Raw genomic sequence first — 23586 nt, forward strand, 5'->3', positions numbered from 1 at the left:
CACGTCTGGCTCTGGGAGCGTTGCCTGCCCTTTGACCTTTCACTGCATCCAGTCCACTCAGGCTTGCCTTTGACCATGCGCAGGCCCGGAGGATGGCCTTTGGCTCTGAAGATAGAGTGCAGCGTTTCGCAATGCACCACACCCAGTGCAACTCATCCATAGTGTACTGTGCGTGTGCATCACTCATACCGGCCTGATCTGGGTGTGAGTGCTCACTGCACCGCCCTCAGCCCCTGGACAGCTACATACAGGACTTTTGAGCAAATCCTGAGCAACCTCCTTCTGCTCTTTTCATTATGAGACGCCCAATAACCCCATAACTGTGTTTGCTGAAACTAAGTGTAATTTTCATGTAGGTTTGTGAAGAGCGTCATGAGCTCTGAAGGTTACAACCCTGCAGGGTCACAAACTCGCATGTCAATACCCCATCAGAAAAGGCAAACGTCTTTTGTCACTTAGAAACTTTCAGCTGAGAATTGAATATTTTGGTCCATTACCTGGAGAAATGGAGTCACTAACCTTACATGACAACTCGAGATATTCTTTTAGAAAAAGGCATTTTCCGCGTTCTCTAGCCCTTACCCTCATTCCCACCCTGGGTGGTTGGGACTCATCTTGACCACACACAACTCCCACAAAGTTTTCCACACTGGGGTTCAGGACCCTGTGAGATGTTCTCAAACAAGGTAATGGTTACTAGAGAAAAATTCTCAAGGGTAGTTTTCCAACCAGTTACTATCAAGTCTGTGAACCTGCAGAGCTGGGTCACGAACCAGAGTGGGAAAAATGCACCTCAGTTATTACAAAATGTGATTTTTTATTCATGAAATAAATGTAGTAATCAAAAAGTGAAATTGGTAGTCTGGATTCCACTAAATGTTGCAGTTTTTCTCACAAAATAGTCAGTGAATTTACACATAAGCAAAGTGCATGAGTTAGGGTAAGCTCTAGCGTCATGCTTACATTGGTGCAATTCTCTGAAGAAGTGCACACTATGTGAGAGGTAAAGCATTTCCACAGAGATGCCATGTTAGGGACAGCCCCTAAAACTCACAAAAGCCACCTTGAACAATACACATCATACTTTAAACAATCAATCTAAAGTGTTATGTAAACATTTTTATAGGCTTAAAGTAACTTTGTGAAATAGAGCTTCTAAAAATGTTGTTTTCCATTTAAAGTGCATCTTAACTGTAACTCAAGAGTCACTAAAGGCAACTTTATAATACATTCAAGTTTATTCTTGTCAGAACCACTGTCAGAGGGACAGGGGGCAAGCATGGGCGACTAGGCCCAACCATGAGGATTGTGGCCCCTAACTCCTGAAGTCCGGGGGCCCGGCCTACTATGGGCTCTGAGCAGCTGGGACAAGTATCCCTTCAGGAGGTGACTTGGCGTGGCGTGGTGTGGTGTGGTAGTGCAGGTCAAGCAGTCCACGTCTCCTCTAGAGGAGGTAGGTGCGAAGTGTACACAAGCTCAAGACCCAAAACTCACTCCGCAAGCCCAAAAAAATCAGTGTTCAGCCAGATTCTTGTTTTTTTGAAAAAAGTAGATTTATATACAAACACAAAGCAAGATATGGCACACCACAAATGATACACGTAGTGTTCGTACGGTTGGCACGCTAGCGTTGTCCTGGTGAGTTCCTGAGTCCAACTTTCCTATCTAAGCACTGTGATTACTATTCATTCACGTGAGGCAACATTCAGGCTAGGTCCAGTGAGTACAAGTCCTAGAAGTTCTACAATTACTTCTTTAAAAGCGAAAGTATCTCCGCGCCGTAGCGCTTCGCTCAGAGCAGGTTCCCCCAGAGGCTCCGCAGCCCAGTAATCAGTCATACACGCGCTCGCTAGAGTTGGGGTATGGACGGCCCGGTGTGTGTCAGTGGCCCTTCGGTAAGTGTAAGTCTGAATGCTGTGGCGACGCGACTAGAGTCCACGGCGCTCAGTCCCTGGTCGGTATGTCTTCCTGAGTCTGGCAGCGTCTCAGGTGCTTCTGGGTTTGGGTGGTTGAATCAATGCTCTGCTTCCACGAGACGCAATCTGCAATGCTTCACTGTCACACGCGGCTCCAGAGCAGCAGCCCTTCTTTACAAAGCTGGGGCACTCGTGCACGTCCATCACCACTCAGGGGATATTTCCATCCCAACAAATCTCATACATTGTTGCAGCATCCAGTGCGAACTGACTGTACCGTGCATCGGTCGTTTCCCCCAGAAGGCTGGAATGGTGGGGGACGGTTTTGTTAATAGGGGCCGGTTTTGCAGTGGTGCTGCAATACCAGCCCCGTAACAAATGTAGCCGTGCTGCACACTTGCATCCCTAGCCCACACTCACCCTCCCTCCCCCGGGCGGGTCCAACAAAATTGCCAGGGCTGCTTTGAGTTCCCAGTCTGGCCTTGGTGCCATCTCTTTTATATTTGCCGCTATCCAGTGTTTATTGATATTAGTGAATGACCAGATCATCGAAATGATGAGCGCTTTAGTTAAGCATGGAGTGACATCACAACAATTTGTCAAGAGAAACAAAAACTGCAGTTCTTGTTCTAACCAACACTTAAGCTGCAGAGAAGAAATGGCAAAGCAATACCCCAGAAGCACAACAAAGGTACAAAGTACTTGGTGGTAATTACACAAACGCTCAGGAAAAGAGAGACTGAGGCAATAGGGGAAGAAATAGAATAGGAAAGGAAGAAAAGAAAAGAAAGTAAATGCAGCAAATCAAAGAAAATATTTTTGGGGAAATCACTGATGGCATTAATGTTTTTCTTCAACTATTTTTTTTAATCAAACTTTTTAGACTGAAACATTTCTTTTGTTGTTACATGGGAATTTGTAAAAAGGTTTTATCAATTAGCTATGGGATATCTACAGTTATCATATTATCTTGATTACATTTCTATAGCATTATATCAGTTTAGAGGGGTAGAGGTGTGGTGCAGCGGCCAGAGTGGCTGACTCCAGAGCTTGGGGCTCACGGTTCTACCCCCGGCACCAGCGGCAGCTCAGCTCAGCATCCTGTGACTCTGGGCAATAGCTCACCTAGGGCCAGATGTAGGAGCCCAAATACCGGTCGGTAACGGCCGATTTCGGCCGTTACCGACCGGTATTTAGGATTTGGCATGTAGGGGCCATTATTTTACAGAATCAGTAAATTTACCGAATCGGTAAGTTTACCGATTCTGTAAAATACCGAATCGGTAATTTTACAGATTCGGTAAATCCACATTTAGGTGACACTCCTAAGAGTGCCACAGGCCCTTAAGAGTCAGTATTCAGGTGTGCATGCTCATCTGTGCCATGTGACACACAGACATGCCCTTAGGGCATGTATGTGTGCCACATGTCACACATGCCTGTACTTGGGGTGCTAGAGGGTGTCAAAGTGACACCCCATGCACCCTTCCAGGATTCGGTATTTACCGATTGGGTTAATACCGAATCGGTATTTCCCATTGATTCCTATGGGCTTCAAGGCCCATAGGAATCAATGGGAAATACCAAGTCTCCCCGACGGGCCCCAGCGCCTTGAGACCCCTAGGGTGGATTTGTTTGCGATTTACAAATACCAGATACAGATAGTCTGGTTGCTTTGCCAGAGTCTGGTTACATTTAGCATTGCATCCATTCACTGGTGCAAACTTTGAAGGCCAAGGCCATACACTTGTTACTTCCGGAGGCATTGATGAGGTATACAGGTATAGGGGAGTTTATCAGTAAGAAAGGGTGACCTACCCAACAGTAAGCTTGCGTTATCACCGGTTTGGAAGTGGCTGTCGAGTGTGCGGAGGGAGATGGTGTATCCAAAGGCCATTGGGTAAGCCATGACCAGAGTTACCACCAGAAAGAAGATGTCGTAGGAGGAACGGTTCATGATTAGCTGGGAGTGTACTCAATACCAGTAGGGGAAGGTGGGTGTGAGACTTTTGGGTACTGGGGAATATTGTATCAAAGAAAGAAATGAAAAAAGTTCAAGGAAAGACAAATATAAGAAATGAATACTGAGTAAGCGAAGTTAACGCAGTAGCATGCGTAGGAAATATGTGCCACGCGTAGACAGGAAAATCAACATACAGCCTAGACCTAACAAAATTCTCCCTGTTCCTATAACTGACAGCTTCTCTCGTGAACTATAAAGCAAGAAGTCTCTCCTTTGGGACGTCTTTGATGTGACAATCTAGGCTTTGGATGGTAGAGCACTTGCCAATAAACAGACACAAATATTAGGAAAGAAGGACGTCTTGTTTGCAAGAAAGATAGAATTAAATTTGGTGGCATGTTTTACAATTATCAATTATCTCTGGTAAGTCTTAACTTGAGTAATTACCTTTGAAAACAAAAATGGAGGAAATACAAGCAGGATGGGTGCAGGTAATACGTCGGTTATAAGAAAGGGTAAAAAATGACTAACTGTAAAGATTAGGATAAGAAAATGAAAAGGGTAAGGAGTACACCAGGGAGGGGCTTCCAAATATATTAAATTACATTAAAAAAAACATTGGGAAGGGTACATTAATCACAAAAGGGGGGAGTGCATTGGGTAATGAGAAAGCTTTAACAGGAGAGGGTGAAACTGGAGAGTCTATCACACAAATTTTTTTTTTTTATTTAAAAAAAGACTATCCTCAAAATTAAATGTGGAATTCCCTTAAAATAATGTCTTATGTTTTGTTTAAACAATATAAATAAACATTAAAGATTTAGAGTTAATTCACCCACGATTAATCTTAAAGTGATTAGGGAACCTGGAAAAAAACAACGACACCTTCAGTCCTCTTACGCCCGCGCTGGTCAGCATCTACTCTGCCTTCTGAGAAAAGCAGCGCTGGAGTATCCCCAAAAGTTTCCTTCTGAACGCTCGAGCCCTACAGGTCTATTGGGAGATGTTGAAAACAAATAACATACAATGCAAGCATTTCCCACAGAAAGGAATGTTTTGCTGTTGCAAACTCTTGCACAAGTGGTTTGAGTCATTTTGCTACAGATGATTTGTGAATCTGGTCTTAGAGAGACCAGGAGGCAGGGATGCAAAGCTTTTGACCTAGTGCGTATAAGAGAGGTTAGTTGAGGGTCTTTTCAAACACATCGATTTCGTAATCGTAAAGGTTTTTGAGAGAGAATTCCATAGTTGTCACAACAAGAATTAGAGGCATTGGAGGCGTCTGCTTGAGGAATGGAGAAAGCTGAAGAGCTCAAATTTGGGAGAGCGCGGCAGTGCTTGGAGGTGTAGGGACATGTCGGTCTAGCTGCTGTTAGGGGATGGGTGTTCGCCTTCTGATATCAGTCGGAGCTTCCTGTAGTGTTGGCCGCACACCGAGCCAGGCCTTCCATGTGCAGCAGGTGTTGTGGCTTCCTTGATCCATGGGTCATATTGTGCTTTTTTGTTGTGTGCCCCCAGGATTTCCCTCAAGAACGTCCCACATGGTTCTCATGTGGTCGGTCATCGGTGGAAACTAGTCTCCATGGTTCTCTAGCAGGGCCTTCCCTTCTGTACAGTTCTTTGGAGCTCACAATCAGTCATCGGGGTTTGCCTCATCAGTAATGGATCTTCTTCTGTACTGGTCTCCGTTGCGAGGGGTGGCTCTTTGGATATTTTGTTCAGTCATGAGGTCACTGGCAAGTGGCAGGTCTGGTGCCACGATTCAATGCTTTTCCTGCGTCAGGACTGTCGTTTGGTGCATGTCTCAAGAACATCAATTTTCCAGTGTGATGAACTGTCATTTCCCTTGCCTTTGTGTTCTCCGATGCTATCCACTTCTGTCCTGTTAGACGCTCTTTGCTGTCTGCCAGTTATATGTGCAAAGATTTCTTAATGGATTAGGTTCTCGTGTAATTCTATGCACTCTGATACTGCCTCCTCTTTGTGCACTTTTTGATGTTTGTTGAGCGTTTCCTTGCGGTTAAAGCTTTCTCCACATTCGGTGCATGTAAACGGTCTCTCTCCCGTGTGAGTTCTTTGGTGACCTATATAGTGCTGCTTTTGAGTGAAAGTTTTGCCACAATACAAACATGGGTACGGCCTTTCACCTGTGTGGGTTCTGTGGTGTTTTATGAGACTGGAGCTTTGACTAAAGCATTTATCACAGACTGTGCAGATGTACGGCTTCTCTCCGGTATGTATCCTCTTGTGGAGGCTCAGACTCGAGCTACGGGCAAAGCTTTTTCCACAATGGGCACATGTATACGGTTTTTCACCCGTGTGATTCCTCTGGTGCTTGAGAAGACCAGAGTTCTGTCTGAAGCTCTTTTCACATTCATTGCATTTATAGGGTTTGTCTTCAGTGCTGTCACCGGATTGTCTTGAATGATTTTCATTATCGTCAGCATTTTCAGAGTGCAGTGTCTGATGAAGAAGAAACATGGAGAGGTCGCTGTATAATACTCCACACTCCGGACACATGTAAGACCTCTCTCTTGGGGACGTGCCATGCTGAACTGTAGGAATGATTACTGTGTTCACATTGTTCGTGCCCTGGCTGGGTTTAATAATAATGGTGTCAGCTGGGCTGCCTGGGTCCACAGATGCCATCGCGAGGTTGTAGAAGATGCCATCGTCATAACAAGTGAGAACCTCCTCCCCGGCGCCTTCAGACCAGGCCTCCCGAAGGTGCGCTGGCTCCGACACAGCTTCAACCTGCTCCTCGGTTATAGATTCATTTGTTCCTACAAGAGTAAAAATGTTATCATTAATGCAAGGATATTTAAAGAAATGTGGTGATTAATTCAAGGAATGTGAAGAACTGACGCAAGACTAAAAATACAAAACTGCAGAGTAAAGAAATTAAACAAGGCAAAAACTAACAGTGTGCAGGGGTAAAATAAAAGAACTACACAAGGCAGAATGTAACATTGGGCTGGGGAGAGTAAAGAAATGACACAAGGGGGAAAGTAACAGTTAGCTGAGGTAGAATAAAGGAATGACACAAGATTGAAAGTAACACTGACCAGGGGTAGAGTAAAGGAACAACACAAGACAGAAAGTAATACTGTGTTAGGGAGAGTAAAGAAATGATACAAGCCTGAAAGTAACAGTGTGCTGGGAAGAGTAAAGAAACCGTTCAGCCTTCTACCTCTGAACCATCATCCCTCTGAAGAACGAGGCCAAGACAGATCACATCCTCTACCCCAACCAATCACTATTCAAAAGAGCTAGAACATATCTGTTCAGGTTTTCTGCCTCCGACCACTCATCCCTCTAAAGAACTCGGCCCTGATTTTTCAGCCCCAACCTCTGACCACTCATCCCTCTGAAGAACGAAGCCAAGACTGTTCATCCACTACCTCTGCCACCTCATCCCTCTCAAAAACTAGGCCCCAACTCTTCACATACTCTACCGCTACAAAGCACTTTTCTAAAGAGCTAGAATATGCCAGTTAGGGTCTGCTGCCTCGGACCACTCATCCCTATAAAGAGCTCGGCCCTGATTTTTCAGCCTCTGCCTCTGACCACTCATCCCTATAAAGAGCTCGGCCCTGATTTTTCAGCCTCTGCCTCTGACTACTCATCCCTCTGAAGAACTTAGCCCTGAATGCCCAGTACTTCTACTCTTGATCATTCAACTCTCTAAAAAACTTGCCCCAACCATTCAGCCTACTCCTTCAGAACACTCAACTCTCGAAAGATCAAGGCTCTCACTCTTCAGCCCTGCTATCCCGGACTATTCTCTGGTCTAAAGAGCTGTGACCTGCCAGCTCAGCCCCTACCCCCAGGCTATTCACTCTTCTAAAGAGCTAGACCCTGTGTATGGCTCTGCTACCCTAAACACTCACTCCTCAAAATATCTAGACCCTGACACTCTGCCTGCTACACTGACCATTCACCCCTTCTAAAGCACTAGATACTAACAGGTCAACCCCGCTACCCTTAAGCACTCACTACTCCAAATAACAAACCATTCAGCTTGCTACCCCTGATCGCTCACGCCTGCACAGAGCGAGGCCCTCGCTGTTCAGCCCTTAACCACACGCCCCTCTAACTAGGCCCAGTTTTGTCAAACCTACTACACCTTACCATTCATTCTTCTAAAGAGCTAGACGTTGTATGTGCAGCCCGTTACCCCCAACTGCTCCTCCCTAAAAACAGCTGGGCCCTCGCCTTTCTGCCCACTACCCCAACCACTCACCTGTCTAAAGAACTGGACTCCAACTGGTCAGTCCCTCATCTCCGGACCACTGACTCTACTAAAAAACTACACTTGGCTGTTAGCCCACTATCACGGACACTCACCCCTCTAAATGATGAGGCCCACTACTCCTGGCCAATCACACATCTAAAGCAAAGAGAACTTGTCATCTCCACTACCGTTAACCACTCGGCCTTGACAGGTTAACCCCCTTCCCCTTGTGAACTCCAGAAGTTTAAGAGTTAAATATGTCCCAACAGTATCTAACCGTTCTCGATAATAGGAAGAGCTCAACCTTGAGCATGAGTGTATTATAGGGTTACACAAACAAACCACAGGACACTGCTAATATGTAGCTACCAATGTAGGTGAATCTCGCTTACCAGGAATGAAGGTCTGGTCACGATTCATGTAACAAATATCGAGTAAGATCTAGTAAGAACTCACCGGCCTCACTCCCTTGGCCATCAGAGTCAAGCTGATCATGGACGACCACTTCTCCCACATCGGAAACTCGGAATAAAATGTCTGGACCAGAAGGACAACCTACAAAGCGCACAGAAAAAAGGAACTCGTTGATAAGGACACGCATCAGAACAAAGACAGATTGGTAGACACACAGCATGGGCCGACCAGTGATCAGCGTTTGCAAAAGGTAAGGTCTTACAAAGGCCCTGAGCTCAGGATTACAGATATGCAAAGACACACTGATGCAAGGCACATACCGGGGACTGATATGCAAAGACACCTCGATGCAAGGCACATACAGGAGACTGATATGCAAAGACACACTGATGCAAGTCACATACCAGAGACTGATATGAAAAGACACACTGATGCAAGGCACATACCGGGGACTGATATGCAAAGACACCTCGATGCAAGGCACATACAGGAGACTGATATGCAAAGACACACTGATGCAAGTCACATACCGGAGACTGATATGAAAAGACACACTGATGCAAGGCACATACCGAAGACTGATATGCAAACACGATCAGATGCTAAGCACATATAGGAGACTGATATGCAAAGACACCTCGATAAAAGGAACATACCGGAGACTGATATGCAACACGCCCTGATGCTAAGCACATATAGGAGACTGATATGCAAAGACACCCTGATGTAAGGCACATACCGGAGACTGATATGCAAAGACACACTCAGGCTAAGCACATACTGGAGACTGATATGCAAAGACACACTGATGCAAGGAACATACCGGAGACTGATATGCAAACACGATCAGATGCTAAGCACATATAGGAGACTGATATGCAAAGACACCTCGATATAAGGCAGATACCGGAGACAGATATGCAAACACGATCAGATGCTAAGCACATATAGGAGACTGATATGCAAAGACACCTCGATACAAGGCACATACCGGAGACTGATATGCAACACGCCCTGATGCTAAGCACATATAGGAGACTGATATGCAAAGACACCCTGATGTAAGGCACATACAGGAGACGGATATGCAAACACGACCAAATGCTAAGCACATATAGGAGTCTGATATGCAAAGACGCCCTGATGCAAGGCACATACCGGAGACTGATATGTAAGCACGCCCCGAAGGCTAAGCACATACCGGGGACTGATAGGCAAAGACACACTGATGCATGGCACATACCGGAGACTGATATGCAAACACGCCCTGATGCTAAGGACATATAGGAGACTGATATGCAAAGACACCCTGATGCAAGGCACAAACCGGAGACTGATAGGCAAACAAGCCATGATGCAAGGCACATACAGGAGACTGATATGCAAACACACCCAAATGCTAAGCACATATAGGGGTCTGATATGCAAAGACACCTCGATGCAAGGCACATACCGGAGACTGATATACAAACACGCCCTGATGCAAGGCACATACCGGAGACTGATATGCAAACACGCCCTGATGCTAAGGACATATAGGAGACTGATATGCAAAGACACCTCGATGCAAGGCACATACCGGAGACTGATATGCAAACACGCCCTGATGCTAAGCACATATAGGAGACTGATATGCAAAGACACCTCGATGCAAGGCACATACCGGAGACTGATATGCAAACACGCCCTGATCCTAAGCACATATAGGAGACTGATATGCAAAGACACCTCGATGCAAGGCACATACCGGAGACTGATATGCAAACACACCCTGATCCTAAGCACATATAGGGGTCTGATATGCAAAGACACCTCGATGCAAGGCACATCCCGGAGACTGATATACAAACACGCCATGATGCAAGGCACATACAGGAGACTGATATGCAAAGACACACTGATGCAAGGCACATACCAGAGGCTGATATGCAAACACGCCCCGATGCAAGGCACGTACCGGAGACTGATATGCAAACACGCCCTGATGCTAAGGACATATAGGAGACTGATATACAAAGACACCTCGATGCAAGGCACATACCGGAGACTGATATGCAACACGCCCTGATGCTAAGCACATATAGGAGACTGATATGCAAACACGCCCTGATGCTTAGCACATATAGGAGACTGATATGCAAAGACACCTCGATGCAAGGCACATACCGGAGACTGATATGCAAACAACCCCTGATGCTTAGCACATATAGGAGACTGATATGCAAAGACACCTCGATGCAAGGCACATACCGGAGACTGATATGCAAACACGCCCTGATCCTAAGCACATATAGGAGACTGATATGCAAAGACACCTCGATGCAAGGCACATACCGGAAACTGATATGCAAACACACCCTGATGCTTAGCACATATAGGAGACTGATATGCAAAGACACCTCGATGCAAGGCACATACCGGAGACTGATATGCAAACACGCCCTGATCCTAAGCACATATAGGGGTCTGATATGCAAAGACACCTCGATGCAAGGCACATACCGGAGACTGATATACAAACACGCCATGATGCAAGGCACATACAGGAGACTGATATGCAAAGACACACTGATGCAAGGCACATACCAGAGGCTGATATGCAAACACGCCCCGAAGCAAGGCACGTACCGGAGACTGATATGCAAACACGCCCTGATGCTAAGGACATATAGGAGACTGATATACAAAGACACCTCGATGCAAGGCACATACCGGAGACTGATATGCAACACGCCCTGATGCTAAGCACATATAGGAGACTAATATGCAAAGACACCTTGATGCAAGGCACACACCGGAGACTGATATGCAAACACGCCCTGATGCTAAGCTCATATGGGAGACTGATATGCAAAGACACACTGATATGCAAGGCACATACCGGAGACTGATATGCAAACACGCCCAAATGCTAAGCACATATAGGGGTCTGATATGCAAAGACACCTCGATACAAGGCACATACCGGAGACTGATATACAAACACGCCCAGATGCTAAGCATATATAGGGGTCTGATATGCAAAGACACCTCGATGCAAGGCACATACCGGAGACTGATATGCAAACACGCCCTGAAGCTAAGCACATACAGGAGACTGATATGCAAAGACACTTCGATGCAAGGCACATAGCGGAGACTGATATGCAAACACACCCTGATGCTAAGCACATATAGGAGACTGATATGCAAAGACACCTTTGATGCAAGTTGTGAGAAGTTAGCCTGGCATATGGTGTTCACTAGTTCTAGTGGGCACCTTGCACCAGTCTAATAGACCCTTATTGATGGTGGTTGTAGAGTCAACCTTATAGAAAGCTATCCTAGTTGTAGAATGAACCAGCAGTCTTCAGGCTAAGACTTCAGTAGGCGAGTTAAGCAAGTTGTTTTACCATATATAATCCCTTGAATACCAAATGAAAGTACACCATACAACGTATACATCAAATATATATGTATTTAATCTAAACACAACCCCTCTGCACTCTTTGTGAGGTCAGAGGTAAAAATACAATACAAGTCACACAGTTAATATACAATAAGTTGCACAGTATACGTTATGCCCTAGGGGCCTCACTAACCATATACTAAGAAAGTGGTATAAGAACCATGAGAGAATTAGAAAGCAGGCCTAGGGCCTGTAGAATCACTTGGGCTACACTAAACAACCAAAGGTTAGGAAGTAGGAGACCCACGGGAGCCGCGTTCAGTGTCAAAACACAGGCGCGGGTTCCATTTGACTTTCTATGGAGTTCGTAAAAGTTACAAGTTAAGGACACTTCCGGATAGACTAGGACGGAACCCTTTTAGACTTAGACACTAGGAGGGCCAATACCCTCGAGACTACCAGAGTACTCGGGTTACCTCACCCACGGAAGCCGGGTGCATAGGTGTCTTTTGATGTCGGGTTTCGTCGTCATTTTCTATGGAAAGCTGCAAAGAAGTGCTGCAGGCGACCAGAAGAAAAGTGTCCAGGTAGATCCAAGGGTGGATCAGAGATGTGAAGAACCTGAAAGCAGAGGGGACAGAGCCTGGGTCACTAGCCAGTGACCAGGAAGGAACCAGGCGATGTTGGGTGTTTTAAGGTGAAGAAGGTGAGTTTGTCTCATCAGCCACGAGGTCCAGGAGGCATCGACAATGACCAGGAGCTGGATTCAAGCTGTCCCGCAATGGATCTAGATGACTGCAGCGTCGGTATCCGGATTGGACCCAACAAGCCTTGGCAACCGCAACCCACGCAGGATGTCGAGATTGGCTCTGTTGCAGACCAGCAAGGTCTGTGGCACTTCTCCTTTTTAGGGAAGCAGGAGCAAGCCTGGAGCAACCAGGATCGCAAGTCAGATTCAGGATGGCGACTTCAGGGGGCTCACTAGCCAACGTGCAAGGAGCCGGGAAGACGCGTCGAGCACAAATGTAAAGGCGGGGCCCACGGGACACTCGCGGAGTGTGGGGGCCTGGGCTTCAGGTCAAATGATGCTCGGGACTGGGGCTTCTCGTACCCCAATGCACAACTTACTGAGGCTTCAGGAAAGAAGTTCAGGTAGCAAAATGCAGGATGTCCAAGATGTCCGGTCCCACATCTCTCGTGTCCGCCATGGGTCTCAGCTTTGCTGTGGATGTGGGTCGGGGTCAGAGAAGTCTGGAAGTCCAGTTCTTGAGTCGCAGAGACTAGGGTTCCGGCGGGAGCCTTTAAACTGCAGACTGGCAAAGTTGCTGTTGGTGCCTGTTTGAACAGGGTGGTCACTCCTTGACCACAAGGGAGATGTCTTCTGTCTTTTAGTCAGAATAGAATGTCGAAGGTCCAAGAGTTCTGTATCAAAGTTTTGTTCCAGGATAATCTAAAGTCCTGGGGACACAGCTCCTATACTTATACTAAGGATGGGGTCTGGATTACCTGACTAGGTCCCTCCTATGGGTGTAACCTGAGAAGGGGGTGGTTACACCCCTTTCCCTTTGTCCAGTTTCGCGCCAGAGCTGGGGCTGGAGTGCCCCAGCAACTGGTTTGAACTGGACTATGCATGGAGCACCTTGTGTGCCCCAGGTAGTGTCTAGATGCATTCACTGAATGCAGCCCTCCCTGCCCCAATACACTAAACCCCTGTCTGGCGAGGTGCCAGCACCTCCCTGGACAGGAAACCTATTGTCCAGGCCTCCCCTGCTGGAGTTTCCCAAAGCAACAGGAGGTCAGACTCGTGTCTGTGGCAGCAGCATCCATTTTGTGATGCTGGGGCTCTGTTTAACTTTAACCGGGTAAAGCAGTAACGTACATGTCTTTTCCCTCTAGAAAGGTGGAATGCTACCCCCGCCGCCAGAATTGGTGGGGGGTAGTATTCCAAAGTGTTTGACACCTTATACAACATGTTTTGATAAAGCCAAACCAATGTTAGCATTAACCGCAAGGAATATAGTGCACTTAAGCGTATATGGCTTGGCTATATCATAGAATAGCTATAAGGAGATGGTTCCGAAAGCTGCAAAGAGGCTCAGCACCCTCTCACATAAAACGAAGCACTCTGCCTCCAGGATTGTCGAGGCCTACTATAGGAGTGGCTTATAGGTGTATATGGGTCTATATATAAAGGCAGATATAGGTATACTATATCTAAGTAAGGGGTGATTACACCACCTTACCCAGGCTGTGTGAACAGACCTGTGGTGTCAGTTTGGAAGCCAAACCAGGGGTGGCACAATACATGCTGCAGCCCCTGGTAGGCCTAAGGTGAACCTATGCCCTGGGTACCTATGGTACACTATACAGGGGCTCACAAGGGTAACCAGTAACCAATCTGGTATGTACCTAAAGTACATGGAGTCCATTTTATAGAGAAAGCAGATAGCCTGGGGCCCTGAATAGCAGGATCCCTGGCCAACTAAGTCGAAAACCAGCAAAACACCAGGAAAAAATTTGGGGAAACCATACATAGTCAGATTCCACCTGCCTACACAAGGCACAAACCGGAGACAGATATACAAACACGCCCTGATGCTAGGCACATATAGGAGACTGATATGGAAAGACACATTGATGCAAGGCACACACCGGAGACTGATATGCAAACACGGCCTGAGGCAAGGCACATACCGGAGACTGATATGCAAACACGGCCTGAGGCAAGGCACATACCGGAGACTGATATGCAAACACGGCCTGAGGCAAGGCACATACCGGAGACTGATATGCAAACACGCCCTGATGCTAAGCACATATAGGAGACTGATATGGAAAGACACCTCGATGCAAGGAACACACCGGAGACTGATATGCAAAGACACCTCGATGCAAGGCACATACCGGTGACTGATATGCAAACATGCCCTGATGCTAAGCACATATAGGAGACTGATATGGAAAGACACCTCGATGCAAGGAACACACCGGAGACTGATATGCAAACACGCCCTGATGCTTAGCACATATTGGAGACTGATATGCAAACACGCCCTGATGCTAAGCACATACCGGAGACTGATATGCAAACACGCCCTGATGCTAAGCACATACCGGAGACTGATATGCAAACACGCCCTGATGCTTAGCACATATAGGAGACTGATATGGAAAGACACCTCGATGCAAGGCACATACCGGAGACTGATATGCAAACAAGCCCAGATGCTAAGCACCTATAGGAGACTGATATGCAAACACGCCCTGATTCTAAGCACATACCGGAGACTGATATGCAAACACGCCCTGATGCTAAGCACATATAGGAGACTGATATGCAAAGACACCTCGATGCAAGGCACATACCGGAGACTGATATGCAAACACGCCCTGATGCTAAGCACATATAGGAGACTAATATGCAAACACGCCCTGATGCAAGGCACATACAGGAGACTGATATGCAAACACGCCCTGATGCTAAGCACATATAGGAGACTGATATGCAAAGACATCTCGATGCAAGGCACATACCAGAAACTGATATGCAAACAAGCCCAGATGCTAAGCACCTATAGGAGACTGATATGCAAACACGTCCTGATGCTAAGCACTTATAGGAGACTGATATGCAAAGACATCTCGATGCAAGGCACATACCGGAGACTGATATGCAAACACACCCTGATGCTAAGCACATATAGGAGACTGATATGGAAAGACACCGCGATGCAAGGCACATACCGGAGACTGATCTGCAAACACGCCCTAATGCTAAGCACATATAGGCCACCATCCGCCTGCAGAAAGACGGATGGTGGCCTGCTGCCCATGCAGGCAATCTTGCCAGAGTCTGTACCCGATCACTAGGGGGTCGCAAACAGGAACCTCTCTGATTAATAGACTTTCGACAGGCCGCTCTGCAACTCTCTGCGACAGGGAATTTTGCAATGGGTCCCATTAGAACATAGGTTAGATCTAAAAATTTCTGACTGATTGCAAAAATGTCAGAGCTCTGTTTGCAGCCTCTACTTGCAACCTGTCCATTTATATATCAGGCCTTAAATGAGGAGTTACAGAATAACCTGAAATGAATCTAAGCAATGGAGGCCACAATTACGCACTTCATAAGAATATGTGTACCTCTGATCAGAGCGCGTGGGACTCACTGAAAGTCATAAGCATCATAAGAATGCGTGTACCTCTGCTCAGAGCTCGTGGGACTTCCTGAAAGCTATCAGCATCATAAGAATACGTGTACCTCTGCTCAGAGCTCGTGGGACTTCCTGAAAGCTATCAGCATCATAAGAATACGTGTACCTCTGCTCAGAGCTCGTGGGACTTCCTGAAAGCTATCAGCATCATAAGAATGCGTGTACCTCTGCTCAGCGCTCGTGGGACTCCCCAAAAGCTATCAGCATTATAAGAATACATGTACCTCAGCTTTCAGGAAGTCCCACGAGCTCTGAGCAGAGGTGCACGCATTCTTATGAAGCTGATAGCTTTCAGGAAGTCCCACGAGCTCTGAGCAATCAGCTTCATAAGAATGCGTGTACCTCTGCTCAGCGCTCGTGGGACTCCCCAAAAGCTATCAGCATCATAAGAATACATGTACCTCTGCTCAGAGCTCGTGGGACTCCCCGAAAGCTATCAGCATCATAAGAATACATGTACCTCTGCTCAGAGCTCGACAGACTCCCCAAAAGCCACATTGAGAGTCGAAACCAACCGCATCATAAGAATACATGTACCTCTGCTCAGAGCTCGTGCCACTCCCCAAAAGCCATCAGCATCGTAAAAATACATGTACCTCTGCTCAGAGCTCGTGGGACTCCCCGAAAGCCACACTGAGATGTGGAACCATCAGCATCGTAAGAATACATGTACCTCTGCTCAGAGCTCGTGGGACTCCCCGAAAGCTATCAGCATCATAAGAATACATGTACCTCTGCTCAGAGCTCGTATTACTACCCGAAAGCTATCAGCATCATAAGAATACATGTACCTCTGCTCAGAGCTCGTGTGACTCCCCGAAAGCTATCAGCATCGTAAAAATATATGTACCTCTGCTCAGAGCTTGTGCCACTCCCCAAAAGCCATCAGCATCATAAGAATACATGTACCTCTGCTCAGAGCTCGTGGGACTCCCCGAAAGCCACACTGAGATGTGGAACCATCAGCATCGTAGAATACGTATACCTCTGCTCAGAGCTCGTGGGACTCCCCGAAAGCCATCAGCATTGTAAGAATACATGTACCTCTGCTCAGCGCTCGTGGGACTCCCTGAAAGTCATAAGCATCATAAGAATACGTATACCTCTGCTCAGAGCTCGTGTGACTCCCCGAAAGCTATCAGCATCATAAGAATACATGTACCTTTGCTCAGAGCTCGAGGGACTTCCCGAAAGACATCAGCATCATAAGAATACATGTACCTCTGCTCAGAGCTCGAGGGACTCCCCGAAAGCCACACTGAGAGGTGGAACCATCAGCCTCATAAGAATACGTGTACCTCTTCTCAGACCTAGTGAGACTCCCCAAAAGCCACATTGAGAGTCTAAACCAACCGCATCATAACAATACATGTACCTCTGCTCAGAGCTCGTGTGACTCCCCGAAAGCCATCAGCATCATAAGAATACATGTACCTCTGCTCAGAGCTCGTGGGACTCCCCGAAAGCCACACTGAGATGTGGAACCATCAGCATCGTAAGAATACGTATACCTCTGCTCAGAGCTCGTGGGACTCCTCGAAAGCCATCAGCATTGTAAGAATACATGTACCTCTGCTCAGCGCTCGTGGGACTCCCTGAAAGTCATAAGCATCATAAGAATACGTATACCTCTGCTCAGAGCTCGTGTGACTGCCCGAAAGCTATCAGCATCATAAGAATACATGTACCTCTGCTCAGAGCTCGAGGGACTCCCCGAAAGCCACACTGAGAGGTGGAACCATCAGCCTCATAAGAATACGTGTACCTCTTCTCAGACCTAGTGAGACTCCCCAAAAGCCACATTGAGAGTCGAAACCAACCGCATCATACCAATACATGTACCTCTGCTCAGAGCTCGTGTGACTCCCCGAAAGCCATCAGCATCATAAGAATACATGTACCTCTGCTCAGAGCTCGTATTACTCCCTGAAAGCCATCAGCATCATAAGAATACATGTACCTCTGCTCAGAGCTCGTGGGACTCCCCGAAAGCTATCAGCATCATAAGAATACATGTACCTCTGCTCAGAGCTCGTGCCACTCCCCAAAAGCCATCAGCATCGTAAAAATACGTGTACCTCCGCTCAGAGCTCGTGGGACTCCCCGAAAGCCACACTGAGATGTGGAACCATCAGCATCGTAAGAATACGTATACCTCTGCTCAGAGCTCGTGTGACTCCCCGAAAGCCATCAGCATCATAAGAATACATGTACCTCTGCTCAGAGCTCGACAGACTCCCCAAAAGCCACATTGAGAGTCGAAACCAACCGCATCATAAGAATACATGTACCTCTGCTCAGAGCTCGTGCCACTCCCCAAAAGCCATCAGCATCGTAAAAATACATGTACCTCTGCTCAGAGCTCGTGGGACTCCCCGAAAGCCACACTGAGATGTGGAACCATCAGCATCGTAAGAATACGTATACCTCTGCTCAGAGCTCGTGGTACTCCCCGAAAGCCATCAGCATTGTAAGAATACATGTACCTCTGCTCAGAGCTCGTGGGACTCCCCGAAAGCTATCAGCATCATAAGAATACATGTACCTCTGCTCAGAGCTCGTATTACTACCCGAAAGCTATCAGCATCATAAGAATACATGTACCTCTGCTCAGAGCTCGTGTGACTCCCCGAAAGCTATCAGCATCGTAAAAATATATGTACCTCTGCTCAGAGCTTGTGCCACTCCCCAAAAGCCATCAGCATCATAAGAATACATGTACCTCTGCTCAGAGCTCGTGGGACTCCCCGAAAGCCACACTGAGATGTGGAACCATCAGCATCGTAGAATACGTATACCTCTGCTCAGAGCTCGTGGGACTCCCCGAAAGCCATCAGCATTGTAAGAATACATGTACCTCTGCTCAGCGCTCGTGGGACTCCCTGAAAGTCATAAGCATCATAAGAATACGTATACCTCTGCTCAGAGCTCGTGTGACTCCCCGAAAGCTATCAGCATCATAAGAATACATGTACCTTTGCTCAGAGCTCGAGGGACTTCCCGAAAGACATCAGCATCATAAGAATACATGTACCTCTGCTCAGAGCTCGAGGGACTCCCCGAAAGCCACACTGAGAGGTGGAACCATCAGCCTCATAAGAATACGTGTACCTCTTCTCAGACCTAGTGAGACTCCCCAAAAGCCACATTGAGAGTCTAAACCAACCGCATCATAACAATACATGTACCTCTGCTCAGAGCTCGTGTGACTCCCCGAAAGCCATCAGCATCATAAGAATACATGTACCTCTGCTCAGAGCTCGTGGGACTCCCCGAAAGCCACACTGAGATGTGGAACCATCAGCATCGTAAGAATACGTATACCTCTGCTCAGAGCTCGTGGGACTCCTCGAAAGCCATCAGCATTGTAAGAATACATGTACCTCTGCTCAGCGCTCGTGGGACTCCCTGAAAGTCATAAGCATCATAAGAATACGTATACCTCTGCTCAGAGCTCGTGTGACTGCCCGAAAGCTATCAGCATCATAAGAATACATGTACCTCTGCTCAGAGCTCGAGGGACTCCCCGAAAGCCACACTGAGAGGTGGAACCATCAGCCTCATAAGAATACGTGTACCTCTTCTCAGACCTAGTGAGACTCCCCAAAAGCCACATTGAGAGTCGAAACCAACCGCATCATACCAATACATGTACCTCTGCTCAGAGCTCGTGTGACTCCCCGAAAGCCATCAGCATCATAAGAATACATGTACCTCTGCTCAGAGCTCGTATTACTCCCTGAAAGCCATCAGCATCATAAGAATACATGTACCTCTGCTCAGAGCTCGTGGGACTCCCCGAAAGCTATCAGCATCATAAGAATACATGTACCTCTGCTCAGAGCTCGTGCCACTCCCCAAAAGCCATCAGCATCGTAAAAATACATGTACCTCCGCTCAGAGCTCGTGGGACTCCCCGAAAGCCACACTGAGATGTGGAACCATCAGCATCGTAAGAATACGTATACCTCTGCTCAGAGCTCGTGTGACTCCCCGAAAGCCATCAGCATCATAAGAATACATGTACCTCTGCTCAGAGCTCGTGGGACTCCCCGAAAGCCACACTGAGATGTGGAACCATCAGCATCGTAAGAATACGTATACCTCTGCTCAGAGCTCGTGGGACTCCCCGAAAGCCATCAGCATTGTAAGAATACATGTACCTCTGCTCAGAGCTCGTGGGACTCCCCGAAAGCTATCAGCATCATAAGAATACATGTACCTCTGCTCAGAGCTCGTGTGACTCCCCGAAAGCTATCAGCATCGTAAAAATACATGTACCTCTGCTCAGAGCTTGTGCCACTCCCCAAAAGCCATTAGCATCATAAGAATACATGTACCTCTGCTCAGAGCTCGTGGGACTCCCCGAAAGCCACACTGAGATGTGGAACCATCAGCATCGTAGAATACGTATACCTCTGCTCAGAGCTCGTGGGACTCCCCGAAAGCCATCAGCATTGTAAGAATACATGTACCTCTGCTCAGCGCTCGTGGGACTCCCTGAAAGTCATAAGCATCATAAGAATACGTATACCTCTGCTCAGAGCTCGTGTGACTCCCCGAAAGCTATCAGCATCATAAGAATACATGTACCTCTGCTCAGAGCTCGAGGGACTTCCCGAAAGACATCAGCATCATAAGAATACATGTACCTCTGCTCAGAGCTCGAGGGACTCCCCGAAAGCCACACTGAGAGGTGGAACCATCAGCATCGTAGAATACGTATACCTCTGCTGAGAGCTCGTGGGACTCCCCGAAAGCCATCAGCATTGTAAGAATACATGTACCTCTGCTCAGCGCTCGTGGGACTCCCTGAAAGTCATAAGCATCATAAGAATACGTATACCTCTGCTCAGAGCTCGTGTGACTCCCCGAAAGCTATCAGCATCATAAGAATACATGTACCTCTGCTCAGAGCTCGAGGGACTTCCCGAAAGACATCAGATTCATAAGAATACATGTACCTCTGCTCAGAGCTCGAGGGACTTCCCGAAAGACATCAGCATCATAAGAATACATGTACCTCTTCTCAGACCTAGTGAGACTCCCCAAAAGCCACATTGAGAGTCGAAACCAACCGCATCATAACAATACATGTACCTCTGCTCAGAGCTCGTGTGACTCCCAGAAAGCCATCAGCATCATAAGAATACATGTACCTCTGCTCAGAGCTCGTGGGACTCCCTGAAAGTTATAAGCATCATAAGAATACGTATACCTCTGCTCAGAGCTCGAGGGACTCCCCGAAAGCCACACTGAGATGTGGAACCATCAGCATCGTAAGAATACGTATACCTCTGCTCAGAGCTCGTGGGACTCCCCGAAAGCCATCAGCATTGTAAGAATACATGTACCTCTGCTCAGCGCTCGTGGGACTCCCTGAAAGTTATAAGCATCATAAGAATACGTATACCTCTGCTCAGAGCTCGAGGGACTCCCCGAAAGCCACACTGAGAGGTGGAACCATCAGCCTCATAAGAATACGTGTACCTCTTCTCAGACCTAGTGAGACTCCCCAAAAGCCACATTGAGAGTCGAAACCAACCGCATCATAACAATACATGTACCTCTGCTCAGAGCTCGTGTGACTCCCCGAAAGCCATCAGCATCATAAGAATACATGTACCTCTGCTCAGAGCTCGTATTACTCCCTGAAAGCCATCAGCATCATAAGAATACATGTACCTCTGCTCAGAGCTCGTGGGACTCCCCGAAAGCTATCAGCATCATAAGAATACATGTACCTCTGCTCAGAGTTCGTGGGACTCCCCGAAAGCTATCAGCATCATAAGAATACATGTACCTCTGCTCAGAGCTCGTATTACTACCCGAAAGCTATCAGCATCATAAGAATACATGTACCTCTGCTCAGAGCTCGTGGGACTCCCCGAAAGCTATCAGCATCATAAGAGTACATGTACCTCTGCTCAGAGCTTGCTCCACTCCCCAAAAGCTATCAGCATCATAAGAATACATGTACCTCTGCTCAGAGCTCGTGGGACTCCCCGAAAGCTATCAGCATCATAGGAATACATGTACCTCTGCTCAGAGCTCGTGGGACTCCCCGAAAGCTATCAGCATCATAAGAATACATGTACCTCTGCTCAGAGCTCGTGGGACTCCCCGAAAGCTATCAGCATCATAAGAATACATGTAGCTCTGCTCAGAGCTCGTATTACTCCCTGAAAGCCATCAGCATCATAAGAATACATGTACCTCTGCTCAGAGCTCGTATTACTACCCGAAAGCTATCAGCATCATAAGAGTACATGTACCTCTGCTCAGAGCTCGTTCCACTCCCCAAAAGCTATCAGCATCATAAGAATACATGTACCTCGGCTCAGAGCTTGTGAAACTCCCCAAAAGCCATCAGCATCGTAAGAATACATGTACCTCTGCACAGAGCTCGAATTACTCCCCGAAAGCTATCAGCATCATAAGAATACATGTACCTCTGCTCAGAGCTCGAATTACTCCCCGAAAGCTAACAGCATCATAAGAATACATGTATCTCTGCTCAGCGCTCGAGGGACTCCCCGAAAGCCACACTGAAAGGTGGAACCATCAGCATCATAAGAATACGTGTACCTCTACTCAGACCTAGTGAGACTCCCCAAAAGCCACATTGAGAGTCGAAACCAACCGCATCATAAGAATATATGTACCTCTGCTCAGAGCTCGTGGGACTCCCTGAAAGTCATAAGCATCATAAGAATACGTATACCTCTGCTCAGAGCTCGTGTGACTCCCCGAAAGCTATCAGCATCATAAGAATACATGTACCTTTGCTCAGAGCTCGAGGGACTTCCCGAAAGACATCAGCATCATAAGAATACATGTACCTCTGCTCAGAGCTCGAGGGACTCCCCGAAAGCCACACTGAGAGGTGGAACCATCAGCCTCATAAGAATACGTGTACCTCTTCTCAGACCTAGTGAGACTCCCCAAAAGCCACATTGAGAGTCTAAACCAACCGCATCATAACAATACATGTACCTCTGCTCAGAGCTCGTGTGACTCCCCGAAAGCCATCAGCATCATAAGAATACATGTACCTCTGCTCAGAGCTCGTGGGACTCCCCGAAAGCCACACTGAGATGTGGAACCATCAGCATCGTAAGAATACGTATACCTCTGCTCAGAGCTCGTGGGACTCCTCGAAAGCCATCAGCATTGTAAGAATACATGTACCTCTGCTCAGCGCTCGTGGGACTCCCTGAAAGTCATAAGCATCATAAGAATACGTATACCTCTGCTCAGAGCTCGTGTGACTGCCCGAAAGCTATCAGCATCATAAGAATACATGTACCTCTGCTCAGAGCTCGAGGGACTCCCCGAAAGCCACACTGAGAGGTGGAACCATCAGCCTCATAAGAATACGTGTACCTCTTCTCAGACCTAGTGAGACTCCCCAAAAGCCACATTGAGAGTCGAAACCAACCGCATCATACCAATAC

At 47.2% G+C, this 23586-nt stretch overlaps 1 protein-coding gene across 1 annotated transcript in view; it reads right to left on the reverse strand.

Annotated features, from left to right (window-relative positions):
- Positions 1-1531: 1531 nt before the first annotated feature.
- Positions 1532-23586, reverse strand: part of LOC144764112 (zinc finger protein 783-like) — a 121261-nt gene continuing 99206 nt past the window's right edge. The window contains exons 4-5 of the mRNA XM_078650281.1: positions 8570-8668; positions 1532-6662 (exon numbers count right to left, since the gene is read on the reverse strand). Coding sequence (XP_078506407.1) covers positions 5809-6662; positions 8570-8668 — 953 coding nt within the window. The 3' untranslated portion in view covers positions 1532-5808. The remainder of the gene's footprint in view (positions 6663-8569; positions 8669-23586) is intronic.

The sequence above is a fragment of the Lissotriton helveticus genome, chromosome 6 (assembly GCF_964261635.1).
Source record: "Lissotriton helveticus chromosome 6, aLisHel1.1, whole genome shotgun sequence".
Classification (NCBI taxonomy): domain Eukaryota; kingdom Metazoa; phylum Chordata; class Amphibia; order Caudata; family Salamandridae; genus Lissotriton; species Lissotriton helveticus.